Source organism: Gracilinanus agilis, chromosome 4 (assembly GCF_016433145.1).
Source record: "Gracilinanus agilis isolate LMUSP501 chromosome 4, AgileGrace, whole genome shotgun sequence".
Classification (NCBI taxonomy): Eukaryota; Metazoa; Chordata; class Mammalia; order Didelphimorphia; family Didelphidae; genus Gracilinanus; species Gracilinanus agilis.
In genome coordinates, this window is record NC_058133.1 from 37,236,085 (window position 1) to 37,251,338 (window position 15,254).

The window sequence follows — 15,254 nt, forward strand, 5'->3', positions numbered from 1 at the left end:
AATGAATAATTCCTATTCTTCTTGATTCTTGTGAGGAGAAATGTATTTAAGCATAAAGCCTTGATTGGGATTTTGACATCCTGCCCCAAATCCCCTTAAGGGCACAGGTGGTGTATTTAACATTGCTGCCAATTGATGGTAAAGACTTCAGAAGAGAAAGAAAAATATGGGAAGTGAACAGTCAGTTATGAAGATGGTATCTGAGAACATTATTTGGATTTCTGAACCATTCTTTAAAATATAGGGATAACAGGTTCCTGACCAAGGGATGGAAACAAAATTTCAGAGGGATACATTTGAAGTTTATACTTGGTTAAAAAAAACCAGCCTTCCAACCATGAGTTGTTCAAGTTATAGTTAAATGGCAGATTGTATGAAAAGGGTTTGGGATATGGAATATAAAAAAGAAGGTTATGTTAATGGGCACAGTTTCCACAAACAAGAAGGCAATCTCACTGTACTCTCCTCTGGTCAGGCATCATCTGGAGTATATTAAATTTTAGGTGCTACAGCTTAAGAAGAACCTTCCTCAAGTTTCAGTTGATCCTATTGAGATACAAGATGGCCGGATTTCTGAGAAGGGTGAGTGAGGAAGGGGGACTCTAGTCTAAGGCAGCTGGCAACAGAGAGTAACAATGCTTCTTCCCCTTCCCTTCTCATTAATAAGACTTTTCTTTCTCCTGGAAACCAAATCCCATTGAAGAGGAAATAACAATATAACTTTGAGTAAATGTGTAGCCATTTGATATGGAATCTTTCAGGGCTTTAGGTCTAATCCTTCTTGAAAATTGTGGATATAATACTTAGTGTCCATCTAGAAAGAGCTGTGTCATGGTATTAGTTTGAGTGAATAGTTTATTAAGACCTGGAGCCCACTACTTCAGACACTCTCAGTACAGTTCTTGTAGCAAGAAATCTCTTGGAAATATTTTTTTTGCTGTTTAAATTTTTTCAATTAATATAGCTTTTAAAAATAATCTGCCTGTTTTAGTGTAATACCCCCCCCCATTTAGAAGGAAAAATAGAACCAAAAAACCTAGCCTTCAGTGTATATCTGCATAATCTGATAAAAAAATCCTACATTAGCCATGTTACCTTATTATTTTTAATTTGACTGATAAAACATAATGTATAGATGATGCCTGAAATCTATCAAAAGATCCACAAAAAGTAGAAAAACAAGTATTCTTCTTATAGCTATGTTCTTGATTACAAAATCTGAAAAAGAAATTCATGGGATAATGACTGTCCATAAGAACTCTAATAGTAAATTGTGGAATTTCCCACTTGCTTGTATAATACTCACCTGTAGTTTCACTTAAGCTATTACCTCTATATCCTTAAATCAGAATTGATTTGGGACAGGAGTTACAGTATTATTATATAATAGAAGGGCTTCAGGAGTCCTGATAACAACTGGTGGGAGTCAGTGGTCCATTTCCCTTCTCAATAGCCATCTATCTAAATTATATTGGGATATTGAAGTTAGATTAACAACTAATTCCAGCAGACTATTTCATCACCTATATGATAATAAAGAAAAGTTGGTTTTTTTCTTCAAATTTTTCATTAGAAAGATAGATTACAATATGAAGAGAATGATTTTTGAGAATTTTTTTGGTGATTTATTTCCTTAGTGAAAAAATTCTCTTATTAAGACCCTGTTAGTTAAAACACAGCTACCCACACCTGTGTAGACTGATTTATTCCCTAATAGAAAGGTCATTTGTTGTCAGAGCCACTGGACTTCTATGCTTTATTACTTTGAAGTGCATATTTAAGTAGGAAAGATAGAAAGGATTTCACATAATTTGAGATTTTGTAGAGTACTTGAGCCAGAAATCACCTTGAAAACCTTTTTGAATATTTTAATATGGCTGAATGCTCTCAACAATGCTGGGTTTTTCAGAGTGGTCCTGCCACAATAGTCTTGTCATTTTCAGTTCCATAGAACTTTCCTTTTCCCATGATATAACATATAATTGCAGTGACACCACTGAGAGTTTGTTGGACTAAAGCAAAAATGTGGTGTCAAGTGATGATGGTGATAATAAATGATGTTAGCAGTCAAGTTCTCTGTTGAGCTAGAAAGACTGATCCTTCATCTAGTCTGAAGCAAACATTAGTTTTCCTGAATGTAAATTGATGTGGAACTGCCTAACGAGAGAAAAACCAGCATGATATCCACATTCGTGACCTTGTTACAAATAAATATTTCATATGAAAAGAGACATTTTGAGAGGAAAAAATTAGATTCTTTCAAAAGGGCTGTATTGACAGGCACAAAATTAAATTTCCATGTTGGCACAAATACTGTTACTGTCTATACAGCAACAACTTAAACAAACTTGGCAGAAATATGGTTAATTGCTAAATACATATATTAAACAGGATAATTAAAGCCCCCAGGTAGATATTTTGGGCTGCCTATATTACTAATATATGACAATTTCAAAAATAAGAGAAGTTTCTGGTAAATCAGTTAAATCAAACAAACAAAGGAAGTCAGTCAGTTAACATTTAGTGTGTTTGATGTACTAATCTCTGAGGACACAAAGAAAAGCAAAATATAGCCCCTGCTCTCAAGGAGCTCATAGTCTAATGTTTATGCAACATATAAACAACTATGTACAAACAAGTTAAATGTAGGATAAATTGGGGGGGGGGATCAACAGAGGGAATTGAGCTCTATAATGAAGGGACTGAGAAAAGCTTCCTGTAGAAGGTGGGATTTTAGATGGGATTGATTTGGAGGAAGCTGGAAGGAGATGAGAGGGAAGAGGATTCCATGCCTGGAGGACAATGCATGAAAATGCTTGGAGTGGGAAGATGGAAGATTTGTTTCAAGGAACAGCAAAGAGGCCAGAGTTGCTGAACCAGCTAGCACCAGGGCAGGGATACAGAAGGAGTAAGATTAGAAAAGTTGTGGAGGAGCAGGATACTTACAAGAGGACACAGATTCAGAATCAGTGATTCTTGAATGCAGTGGGCAGGGGAACCAGATGGCAAGGAATCTAGCTCGGCTGGAGTGTACATGAGAGATCCGGCATATACAAACACATCCTTAGTTTCATTTCATTTATTAAAACCAAATCTGTTTCTGCTGTTGAACCATTGGAGAGGGAGGATCAAGAACTTGGTTGGAAAGAAGTCTCTTATCACTAATGAGGTGGGTAGAATGATATCTTTAGCAAGGGCAGTTAGTTGCTGCCTCTAGCAGGGACTGACCTGAGTGTGCCTGGGGGCCTGGGAGCTGCTGTTATTTCCTGATGCTCTTCGTACTAGATAGCTGGGTTGCTTCACTGAGATTTGAGGAAGGTGGCACTTACCTGCCTCTCCAGGCACTTTGCTAATTCTCAGACTGGCTTGCGTGTCTGATTATTTTGAAGGGATAGCAGTCTTGAAAGGAAGAGTTCAAAAGCCTAATTTCCTTATTAAAATGGTACTTCTGAGACTTCATTGAATCTGTAATCACCTCAGTCTGAGTACTTACTCCCTCTCACCCTGTCCATCTTCTACCACCCTCCAGTTGTTGCCTAGGAGGAGGAAAGATATGAATTCTGTGGAAAGAACCATAAAGCCTCGTCTCCACCCTGGCCATGTTCTACCTTTTTACTGCTGTTTAATCTTCCAGAAACCATCCCTGGGAGGAGTTAAACCACTCAGCCCTGAACTCCCTGGGATCAGGCATCCTGGTGTACTTTCTCTGAACACCTTAACCATTCTAATTTTTGCTCTAGAACAGTGATTCCCAAAGTGGGTGCCACCACCCCCCTGGTGGGTGCTGCAGCGATCCAGGAGGACAGTGATGACCACAGGTGCATTTGGGGGCGGTGAATAACTGTAAGGGGGCACTAAGAAATATTTTTTTCTGGAAAGGGGGCAGTAGGCCAAAAAAATTTGGGAACCACTGCTCTAGAACATAAAGTCAACGCTATCATCAACCTCTGAATAGGGTATGTCAATGGACTGCCCTATTGTTCCACTCACTATCTTTGTGATTTCTCAGACCCTGACATTTTCCCCCAGCCTCCACTCCCCATTTTTGCCGATTCCCTATATTCTAATATAAGCTCCTCTCCATGTTTAGCATTGTGCTTAGTACATAGAAAGTACTTAATAAATACTTGTTTATTCTAACAACATAGAATACAGTACATCCATGATATTTTATCTTGTGTATAATTCTAGTTCATGTTCTGTAAATTTTCTTCAAGGATTCCACCTAATGTGCTGGGGCCTCTTTTCTGATTCTTTTAACATCGTGGTGGCACAGCATTGGAGAAGCAATCTTAGTTTGTGACTAGCGTCCACCTTCTCTGGTGATACATATTTCTTTGATCACATTCTTTATGCTACTCCTTGGTTAGTCATGTGCTACAGCCTACACATACTCACCCTGTGTCTTTCTACTTCCTTTTTGGAATTAATATTTTGGAAATTGTGGTATTCTGTGACTCAGCCATAAAGCACCACTAAAAAGATATCGATGTTAAATTTTTGAGTCTTTATTTAAGAAATTAACTAAGCATCATTAAAAGTACTACATAGTTTACCAAAAACAATCCGACCTTCTTCCCTTCTTCTGTTCAGTTCTGCATCCAAATCATTGTCAAGGCATAATGTTTTGCCAAGAAAAATATACTGATAGATTAAGTCTATTAAGTCTTTGTATTCCTCACCCTCTTGTTTTTTTCCAGTCTGGATAGTTAGGGCAAACTCCTTTGAATGGTTATGAATCTCATTTAGGAGGGTCTGCATTGGTTTGAGACTTGATAAAATAAGCATGAGAGTTATCTCCAAAGAGAAGCATCTGGAAGTCCTCGACATCTATAGGCAAATGTTCTTGTATTCAGACTCTCTTCTGGTTATCCTCTTTGACAATGACAAACATCTTTGGGAAGTTTATGTTTCATTTAATAAAAATCAGAAGGTCATTGAACAAAATAATCTCTGTTAAATATTTTAAGGACTTGTACACAATTTTTTTTTGTATTTTTTTTTATTTTAAACCCTTAACTTCTGTGTATTGACTTTATAGGTGGAAGATTGGTAAGGGTAGGCAATGGGGGTCAAGTGACTTGCCCAGGGTCACACAGCTGGGAAGTGGCTGAGGCTGGATTTGAACCTAGGACCTCCTGTCTCTAGGCCTGGCTCTCAATCCACTGAGCTACCCAGCTGCCCCTCTTGTACACAATTTTAACATATATATGGGAGATATCTTGTTGGAGAGCCTTTTTAGGTATTATCTTATTATATTGGATCAGATACCTTTCGATAAATCAACAAGCAATGAACATAATGGGCCCTTATGTTTTCTACATCTTTGTGATTGTAAAGGTGTGATATGTCATAGAATATCACTTATAAAACTTTATTTCCTTCTCGTCCCTTTAGCAAAAATGCTTTTGATGCGTATAGGATAAATTCTCATAAATGAGAATTATAATCAGATTTTTCTCCCCAGTGAAATCTTTATTTCTACTCTTCCAGGTAAAAGTATTCTTTCCAAAAAAAAAAAAGATAATTAGTTCAGGTAGGAAAAAAAAAAGTATTCTTTCCATCTTTAAATTTCTCATAGAATTTTGCCTGGACCTTACCTTTGTACTTGCTTTCATATTGCTTTTGTCATTATTTGTATATGTTTCTTTTGCTGCTTTATTTATTTATTTTTTAATTTTTAATATTTTATTTTTTTAGAAAAATTTTCCATGGTTACATGATTCTTGTTTTTACTTTCCCCTTCATCCCTTTTTGCCCCCCCCCCATATCCAACACACATTTCCACTGGTTTTAACATGTGTGATCAATCAAGACTTATTTACATATTATTGATAGTTGCATTGGTATGCTTGTGTAGTGTCACATCCCCAACCATGTCTGCATCAACCCATGTGTTGAAGCTCTTTTGCTGCTTTAGATCGCAAGCTTTTTGAAGAGTAGAATCTATGTCACATTCTTTTTTCTATTTCTAGCACCCAGCCTAGTGCTTTGAATGGATCAGTTACTCATTTAATGCTTGTTGAACATATGAATGAACTTCATGATTGTCGGGAGCTATTAAGAGAAATTAGAATCTCAAGTAGATATTTTTATCTGGACCCCCTCAAAAGATCAATACAGACCGGCAGAGCCGTGTATTATCTTTCCGCTCTATTTACGAGACGAGACAGGTGTGGGATATCTAAGATAAAAATCTGAGATTCCTCTTTTGATTCCTTTCATAATTCTCACCTTCCTTCAAAATACATTATAGTCTTATTGAAAAAGCTTTGGGCTATCAGCACTCCAGCAGGAGGGGGGCTAACTCTGTTCTCCTTTGCCCAAGAACACAGATGGCTGGTACGGCCAAGGCCGAACCCTTGGCAAGGCATTTTCATGGTGTCTTCTCCAAACAGGTTCATCGTCTGGATTCTGGGGAGGTGGCAAATTTCTTATCCTGAAATTACTCTCAAAAGAATTTAAACTTTAAAACACTTGGAATAGGTACAGTTTCTTAAGTAAACAGTGGAACATATTGGCTTGCTTTACATATTCAAATTTCCAGGGCCTCGATTATTATGTTACTTTGCTTTGAATATGGCAAAAGGAGGGAAGGGAGTATAACATTGTTTGACTTGAGGTAAGAGTCAAGGATTATTTATCAGTGATAGCTTTCTTTTGAATGGTGAATCCAAATCAATAATCCATAAATGAGTAGTATCAGTTGCAAATCCAATGACTTTTACCTTAAACAGTAATTATTACCAATAGTATTTGAAAGGTTTCCAAGATTTACATACACAATGAAAAATTATAATGTTACAAAATATGATAAACAAATTTTCTTTTCCAACAAATTCTTAATTAAATTATCTGGTAATTCTTTCTAATAATACAGAAAAAGAGTTAACAACTTTGATTGGAATTAAGTTTTCATTACTGTTATCTTGATTAGAGAGGGTTAAGGCAGGGGCTAGTTATTCTCTTAACTTATTGAAATGGTCAGTTTACTTTAAACTTTAGTTCACAATACAAATCATATATTATTGTAAATAGGCATGATAAATTTTTAACAAATAGCTTTTACACATAGTTTACATTTAAACATATGTTTTCAGTTTTCACAAAGTAAGGTACATGTTTTGATAACATTCAATAACAATTTTATTAAAACCCAATATTTGTAATAGCTTTGCTTACAACATTTCTGTCTGTATCACATCAAAATTCAATGAGGTTGCTAATTACCCCTTTAGGTTCTAAATTTACTGTAAGGAAGGGGTTAATAAGTTTGTTAGAAGTTCTAAGTTTTTAAAAGTAAGGAAAATTCCTTTTCTATGTAGCAGTTGGTTTTTTTTTGGCTATTTAAATTATTGTACTTGTAAAATTTACATGTTTTGATCTCGATATAAAATTACTCTTCAAAGGTTATTGATTTTAAAACTTCAAAATTTGCAACCAGGTACCTTGGAATATTCCTACTTTTACAAATAATAGTATTATTTCAGGTCCCTTATGATTACTGAGATGATTAATATTTCTAGTTAAATGCATTATTCATTATAATATTGTCAAGTTTGTTATTAGTTTTTATTGCATCAACATCACTACAAAGTAAAAGATATTATAATAAAATAATATTAATGTCATCACAATCAAGTACATATTAACAATGATATCAAATTATTATGAGGGTTATGCATTTTGTTATAATTTTATATTCTGGATTTGAATGCACTACTACAAATCACAAATATTATGAGAATACAAATTAATTTCTTGTGTTATAATGCATGTTAACTTTCAATAACATTTTATAATAACAGATTAATAATATTTGAATTGTCTTTTTCCTAATAGCTGTGACTATTACATTATAATCTCAATTCTAATCCCAACCTATTCAATTAATCTTTAAGGACTAGTGAAATAGTGAACATAGGAGACATAATTTGGCTAGGATCTAGTAACTTAAAGCACAAATTTAAGTTGTCACAATAATTATTTTTGCATTTTCTAATATTATTTGAAATAGAGATAACTACTTAAATTGAACCAGATTTCTGAAAGTTACAAAATTAACATTAGCTTCTTATTAATTGTTTTACTTTACTGAGTTTGAGTTAGTAAAAACTGTTGCTGAAAATATTTATAGTCAGAGACTCTCCCTCCTATGTGTAGAAGGGGTTAAATTATTTTTGAATCGTGTCCAAGGCTGCAGCCGCTTTTCAAACGGCTGTGCTCTTTAACTCTTTAGTTATTGCACTTATAAAATTTGCGCAATTATTTTAAAACCTTGATGATTTATCACTTCCAAATGAATATTAATTTAAACTTCACTACGTCCAAATTGTCCCTGATTAAAACTTCTTAACAAGGTTTCCTACATATACCAGTTATTCTTTCAGACCTCTGCTTAAAAAAAGAATAAAACCTGTAGTCTGGCCTCTCTATACCTTAGGACAAATCTACATACCTGATTAAATATTTCTTTTAAATCATGAACTAGTATCCTTATATAATTTGCACTTATCATTTGCAATCCTCAAATTCAGTTTGATAAGCATTTTTGGCAAATTTGATTGTTTTAATCCATATTTTACACACTGCAAGTCTTAATAGATAACTTCTTCAATATAAAGTTTGTGCATATTTAGAATTAAGTGAAATTCCATTTTCTAACTGGTAGTCAATAGATTTATACTATACCATCGGTATCTATTCAAATTCTTAGCAAACATGTATCCTAATGAATTAGAGAAATGGCTGTGAGTTTTGAGGAAAAGGAACTATGTTTTTTGACTTTCCAAAATTATTTCTTACTAAACTGAGGAAGCATGGATGATTCAATTTTGGCTTAAAATTTTCTCATGAATCATTCTCTGATTAAAGAGATCTGATTACAAAATATAAGTCAATTGTATTGTTTTAATAATTTATAAGTTAAGATTTTCACTAACATCAGTGTGATTAATGGTAGATTAAACTTGTGGCAGTCCAAAAGGTTTTTACCACTCTCGGTTAAATATTTAGGAGAACTGGTGATTCTGATTAACTAAAAAAGATTTAAATTGCACTTCTGTACCTCAGTACACAATTCAGAATTATTGCTTTTTCTGTATGAATAAAATTTTTTCTTAGATTGCATTTAGAATCCTTGGTAAATTTGATTAAATATATATCTCAGTATTTAACCTGTTGATAGAATTTGGTGGTGGGATCAAATCTTTTCCCTGTTATTGTCTTATGATTTCTTTGTTCCCTTTCTTATGGCCAGTAAGAAATGGAAGAAGAAATGTAGACAAATTATCTTGTTGATTCTCGCCTTAATGAGAGCAGAGAATATGATTTCTTTTAATCAATTAAATTCCTTTAGAGTTTAAAACACTCAGAAATCCATTGGAGATGTTATTTTTCTGAATTTCTCAAACTCCTCTGTCAGTCTTTCCCATTCCTCCGGAATGAATGAGAAAGAGAGAGATTTATTTTCTTCAAAATTCCATTGTGATCACAGACAAACACAACAATAAAACTTAAGATTCAAATTGATCAGAGACACATAGACACAACATATAGACACACAGACTTATCAAGGACACATTTCCCGGGCATTTCATGCATACTCTAACAAATATATGACATCCTATCAAAGATCAATAAATCACATCTTTCCTTGCTAAAGAAATCTGGAGAAAAAAGAAAGTTTATTATTCAGAAAATTGAGTAACTCTAGCAAGGAACTGACTAAGCTAGGATGAATTCTTGGATTAAATTTAGTCATTGGTGGGGCCATAAGAGTTACAGACCATCTTAATTTCTTTTAAAACTTTATAGGGGAGGGGCAGCTGAGTAGCTCAGTGGATTGAGAGCTAAGCCTAGAGATGGGAGGTCCTAGGTTCAAATCCGACCTCAGATACTTCCCAGCTGTGTGACCCTGGGCAAGTCACTTGACCCCCATTGCCCACCCTTACCACTCTTCCACCAAGGAACCAATACACAGAAGTTAAGGGTTTAAAAAAAAACTTTATAGGGGAGAGGTTCCCACTGAAGGTTCCTTCTCTCCATCACTATTATCAGAGCCATTTCCTTTAAAAATGACAGGGAAGCATGATGACATGTCCCCATCCCTTTGAGCATTTTGAATTGCCCCTTCAAGCCCAATATTCTGGGGCTGTAGCTGCAGAATTGGAGTTTCAAGTGGCAGAGGCTCCTCTGCTTTTATCTCTTTTTCCTCTTTGGAAGAGAGGTTTTTAGGTGGAGGAGGATCTGCTGCTTGTGACTTTTTCCTTCGCCTTTTAGAGCTCCGTTTTGATTTACGATGAGCCTTTTCCTCCTCTGATTCTAACACTGAAACCTTAAAGATTTCATTCTCTGCATTTTGATCAGATAACGAAGTTATTTTTTCAGCAGCCAATGAAATTTTTTCCAGCACTTGTTCTAGTCCATGCTCAATACAATAAGTTTTCAAATCATTGCCAACTTTTTGCCAAAATTCTAAGGGAATCGATGGGTTACAATTTTGAATAAGATCAAGAAATTCAGTGAGCTGTTCTTTACTAACTTTTACTCCTCATTTTCTGAGGATGAGCTTAGTTGTATCAATAAAAAGAGTTCTTTCCTTTGATTCCCTGTGCTCCATGATGGTATTTTAAAAGAACAAAGTGTAAAGATAAAAGATCAAAGTTACTCACCCGTAATTCCTCACGTTTTCTTCTCCGTGAGCCGCCGCTAAACGGATAGGTGAGAGTCCTAGCCACCTGAAATTGGGAAGCGCTCTGGCTGGGGGGAAAAGGATTTGCTCTGCTCAAAAAGTCCCTGTTCGGGTGCCATTTATAGAGATAGATACTCTATAACCAGAGACTAATCTGAGTGGCCTGGGTGGTCGTCAGACGGACGCAAAGAATGAAACAGATTGGAAGCACGGCTTGTTAGCTCATTGTACTTCAAGAAATACTGAAGTAGCCACTTTATTATAAAGGAAATTAAAGATCCCCTTCCCCCAAAAGCCAAGAAAGTTTCCCACAGTTACAGAGAGCAAGATTTTTACTATAGTCAAAACAAAAGCCTTAGAAGCCTCCAAGGCGTAGACAAAAACCTATGCTAAACTATCAACTACATGTGTTATCTTTAAGTGGAGACTGGGACATCTCCGTTAGGTCGGAAAGCCCCATCAGTTTCTCAGCCTTGATGTATTAAACAATTTTTTGAGCCTCATTATTTTACTTTAATTCTGGGCAAAATGCCTTGCCAAGGGTTCGGCCTTGGCCGTACCAGCCATCTGTGTTCTTGGGCAAAGGGGAACAGAGTTAGCCCCCCTCCTGCTGGAGTGCTGAGAGCCCAAAGCTTTTTCAATAAGACTATAATGTATTTTGAAGGAAGGTGAGAATTATGAAAGGAATCAAAAGAGGAATCTCAGATTTTTATCTTAGATATCCCACACCTGTCTCGCCTCGTAAATAGAGCGGAAAGATAATACACGGCTCTGCCGGTCTGTATTGATCTTTTGAGGGGGTCCAGATAAAAATATCTACTTGAGATTCTAATTTCTCTTAATAGCTCCCAACATATCCCCCTTCTTTTCAAAATAACATGATTTTTAGACAGGAAAACTTTGAATAATGAAAGAAGTTAAAATTGGTTATAATCATCAGTTATAGTTGGATCTGATAAGAATTACAGATCAAATTGCTTGTTTATGGCTCTCTACACATGATCATTAGAACCATCCAGGAAATGGGCAGCTTACTGAGGTAATATGCTCCATTTCTGGAGATGTTTAAGCCACTGCTACTGATTACATGTCAGAGATTTTTTAGAGGTGATTAGGTGACTCCTTTATATCTGGAATGAATTATTAAACATTTTCCTACTCTAAGTTTCTCTGATTCATTAACTCCTTGATATTATCTTAAGCTGCACAATTTAGAAGCATTTTCAAAGAATTTCCATATTTCAACTATATACAGTCTAAGGCTTTGGATGATGTAAGTATAAGATTTTCTTTAATTCAGTATCATTGGTTTGTATTTAATGAATTTATATTATACTCGAGTAGAGGAGAATGGTTTCTGGTGCTTTTTGTATCTTTTTCTCATAAAAACAAGTTGAAAAATTGTTAATGCTATATATTGAATGCTAGTGATAATATGTATTTAATCTTGGGCAAGTTCTCAGTTTTAATATTTTTTAAAGTTTGTAATTTAATTTTTGTAGTATTATTACATTATTTTTACTTAAAACTTGATTCTGTGTTTTAAAAGTCCCATTATATTGCCTGAATTGTGTCTCTAGCTTCTTTATACAGATAGGAATTTTGTGGTTTGTGCTCCAACTGGTTCTGGGAAAACTGCAATATTTGAACTTGCTATAACAAGATTATTAATGGAAATACCACTACCCTGGCTGAATGTTAAAATTGTTTACAGTAAGTATTTTGTCTCTTGCATAAACTGAGTTATTAATAACAATAAAATATAAATGAAGTAAAAATTATATCTTCAGCAAGTAATAATACCGTGTTGTTTTTCCCTGATAAATATCCAAGAATATACCATATTTTCCTCTGTTTACTTTTAACTGTTTTCAGTATTTATGGATGTGGGAAATGATAGAGCCAAGTTCCCTTCAGTTCTTTTCTAATAACATATAAATTGATTGTGACATCAGTTTCAATAAAGACTTTTTCAGGGTTATAAGTTTAAAAAAACCCTAAGACAATTTGATTTGAAAACTTAGATTTAATGATTTTTAAAAGGATAGCCAAAATGAACATAGAAAATTTATGTTTTATAATTCTGCTGCTTTGAACTAGAGCTTTGGCTGCCTTACATTCTTATATGTAGATTTTCAGTCACAATTTAGGCATCATTTTTAACATACTAAGAAATGTCTGTTTTCTTAAAATTAAGAATTCTCTGTTGTTACAGTGGCACCAATTAAAGCTTTATGTAGTCAGCGCTTTGATGACTGGAAAAAAAAATTTGGGCCAATAGGATTGACTTGTAAAGAACTTACTGGAGATACAGCCATGGATGACCTGTTTGAGATTCAGCATGCTCATATTATTATGACAACTCCAGTAAGCATTCTTTATCATTTATTTATCATTTGGTTATTAGACAAATGCATTTTCCTTTACTCCAAAAAGAATGGCTCATAGAAAAAAAACCACTTAGTTGTTGGCTTCAAATACACTAAATTAATCCAGATACACAAACTTCATATCAAAAATATTTTGCATAGAGAAAAAAATAAATAACATAAAAAGTTAGTTTTGAAAATGGCTAAAATGCATTAGGTGATAAGCCTAATACATCTCATAAATTTTGCTTTTATTGTGTTTTCTTTAGGTAGATTTGCATTTGTTAATATCTCTGCTGTATTCTTTTTAGTTTGAACTAGCCATGACTTCATAGGAGATAGAGCTCTTGGTATAACTTGACAAAACAGAATTAAAGATGCTCAGAGGAGTCAGTGAAAATTTTATGGGCCAACTAAAAAAAGTGAGGAGGTGTAGATTGTTTTAAACCCATTTGCAAGACTAGTCTATTAAATTCCTTAAATCATTTTTCTTTTCAGGACAGGTTCAGTTTTTTTTTGGATAAAAGCTATACTGCTAACTAGCTGTGAAACATTTTGTTTCACAAAATTCTGTGATATAGTTCCTTGTAATTTATTGTTTATTATAATTGCTATATTAGTGTATTTCAAATTTTTCCAGGAAAAATGGGATAGCATGACAAGGAAATGGAGAGACAACTCTTTGGTCCAATTGGTTCGACTGTTCCTCATTGATGAGGTATAGATTTCATCATTTATGTCTATATTGAAGGGCAAAAAAGGAGGATCTGAACAAAAAGCGAAGAAGCAGATATTATCAGCTACAAACCTTGGTGTCTACAAGTGCTGACTGTGCAGACTTATTCAAAGAGAAACTATTAACATCTTCATGAATCTAAGCTGTGAGACTATGTAAAACTAAAAAATTTTGCAAATCATTCATTTTCCCTTGCTTTTTTGGTTAGGTACATGTTGTGAAAGATGAAAACCGTGGTCCAACTCTTGAAGTTGTGGTCAGTCGAATGAAAACTATATCTTCCTTATCTCAAATCTCAGAAAATTCCAGTGCTGCTATTCTGGTGAGATTTGTGGCTGTATCTGCAACAATTCCAAATGTAGATGATGTAAGTTAAGATTTTAACAATTTCTTTTTATAATTTAATGTGTATAAAGCAGTGCTAATGAACTACCTTATACAATGTATATCACACAATTTAAAAATCAGTTCTCTTGGAGACAAATGAAGATTCTGACCTTATTTTCTCATTTGTAAAATAGTGATAACTGTAGTAATATTTCATAGGGTAGTTTGAGAACTTTAACGAGATAATATATTTATGGTACTTGATAAACTTTCTTTTTTAACTAAACCTATGATTTCATTATAGTCTGAGAAAGTTTTTAAGAGGCACTCAGAGCATAAACGACTTATCTAGCATCTCCCAGTGACTTAATACTACATTCTGATATATTTTTATTTTATTTGTAGATTGCAGAGTGGCTTTCAGATGGCAAGAGGCCTGCTAAGTGCCTGAAGATAGATGAGAATCACAGGCCAGTGAAACTCCGCAAAGTCATCCTTGGATTTCCATGGAGTAGTAACCAAAATGAGTTTAAGTTTGATTTATCTCTCAATTACAAAGTCGCCAGTGTCATACAAACTTACTCTAATCAGAAACCAACCCTTGTGGTATGAAGTGATTTGTTATTTATCTTTTAATAGAATTTCTATTCTTCACTATGATTAATGTCAAAATTATGATTGATTCATTTGTAGTTTTGTGCCACAAGGAAAGGTGTGCAGCAAGCAGCTTCAGTTCTCTCAAAAAATGCTAAATTTGTCATGACAATGGGACAGAAACAAAGGTATTCTTTTCATATAAGTGCTAAAATATTGTCTGTGGAATGAGTTGGAAAGTGTTTCATCATTGTGACCTTCCCTTGGGAATACACCTACTTTCTAAGTTGTATGATACTGCCTTTATGTGAAGTATTATCACTCTCTATTTTTAAGTATGGTTTTTATTCATTATTTGGACAAATAATTTGATAGATGTCTGTCCGATTCCAAAATACCTCATAAAAATAATTCTTATAATATTCAAATGATTTTATGATATCTTTTATTATGTAGGTTACAAAAATGTACACATTCCCTAAGAGATTCCAAACTGAGAGGTAAGTCTATCCATACTTGAATAAAAATCCACCCA

General features: G+C 34.3%; 1 protein-coding gene across 1 annotated transcript in view; it reads left to right on the plus strand.

Annotated features, from left to right (window-relative positions):
* The window catches only part of HFM1 (helicase for meiosis 1), a 165,491-nt gene that overhangs the window by 32,154 nt on the left and 118,083 nt on the right, over positions 1–15,254 (plus strand). Inside the window, exons 6-13 of the mRNA XM_044674840.1 lie at positions 11,896–11,966; positions 12,274–12,406; positions 12,909–13,060; positions 13,703–13,780; positions 14,007–14,165; positions 14,531–14,731; positions 14,819–14,907; positions 15,176–15,219. Of these exons, the coding sequence (XP_044530775.1) occupies positions 11,896–11,966; positions 12,274–12,406; positions 12,909–13,060; positions 13,703–13,780; positions 14,007–14,165; positions 14,531–14,731; positions 14,819–14,907; positions 15,176–15,219 (927 nt within the window). The remainder of the gene's footprint in view (positions 1–11,895; positions 11,967–12,273; positions 12,407–12,908; positions 13,061–13,702; positions 13,781–14,006; positions 14,166–14,530; positions 14,732–14,818; positions 14,908–15,175; positions 15,220–15,254) is intronic.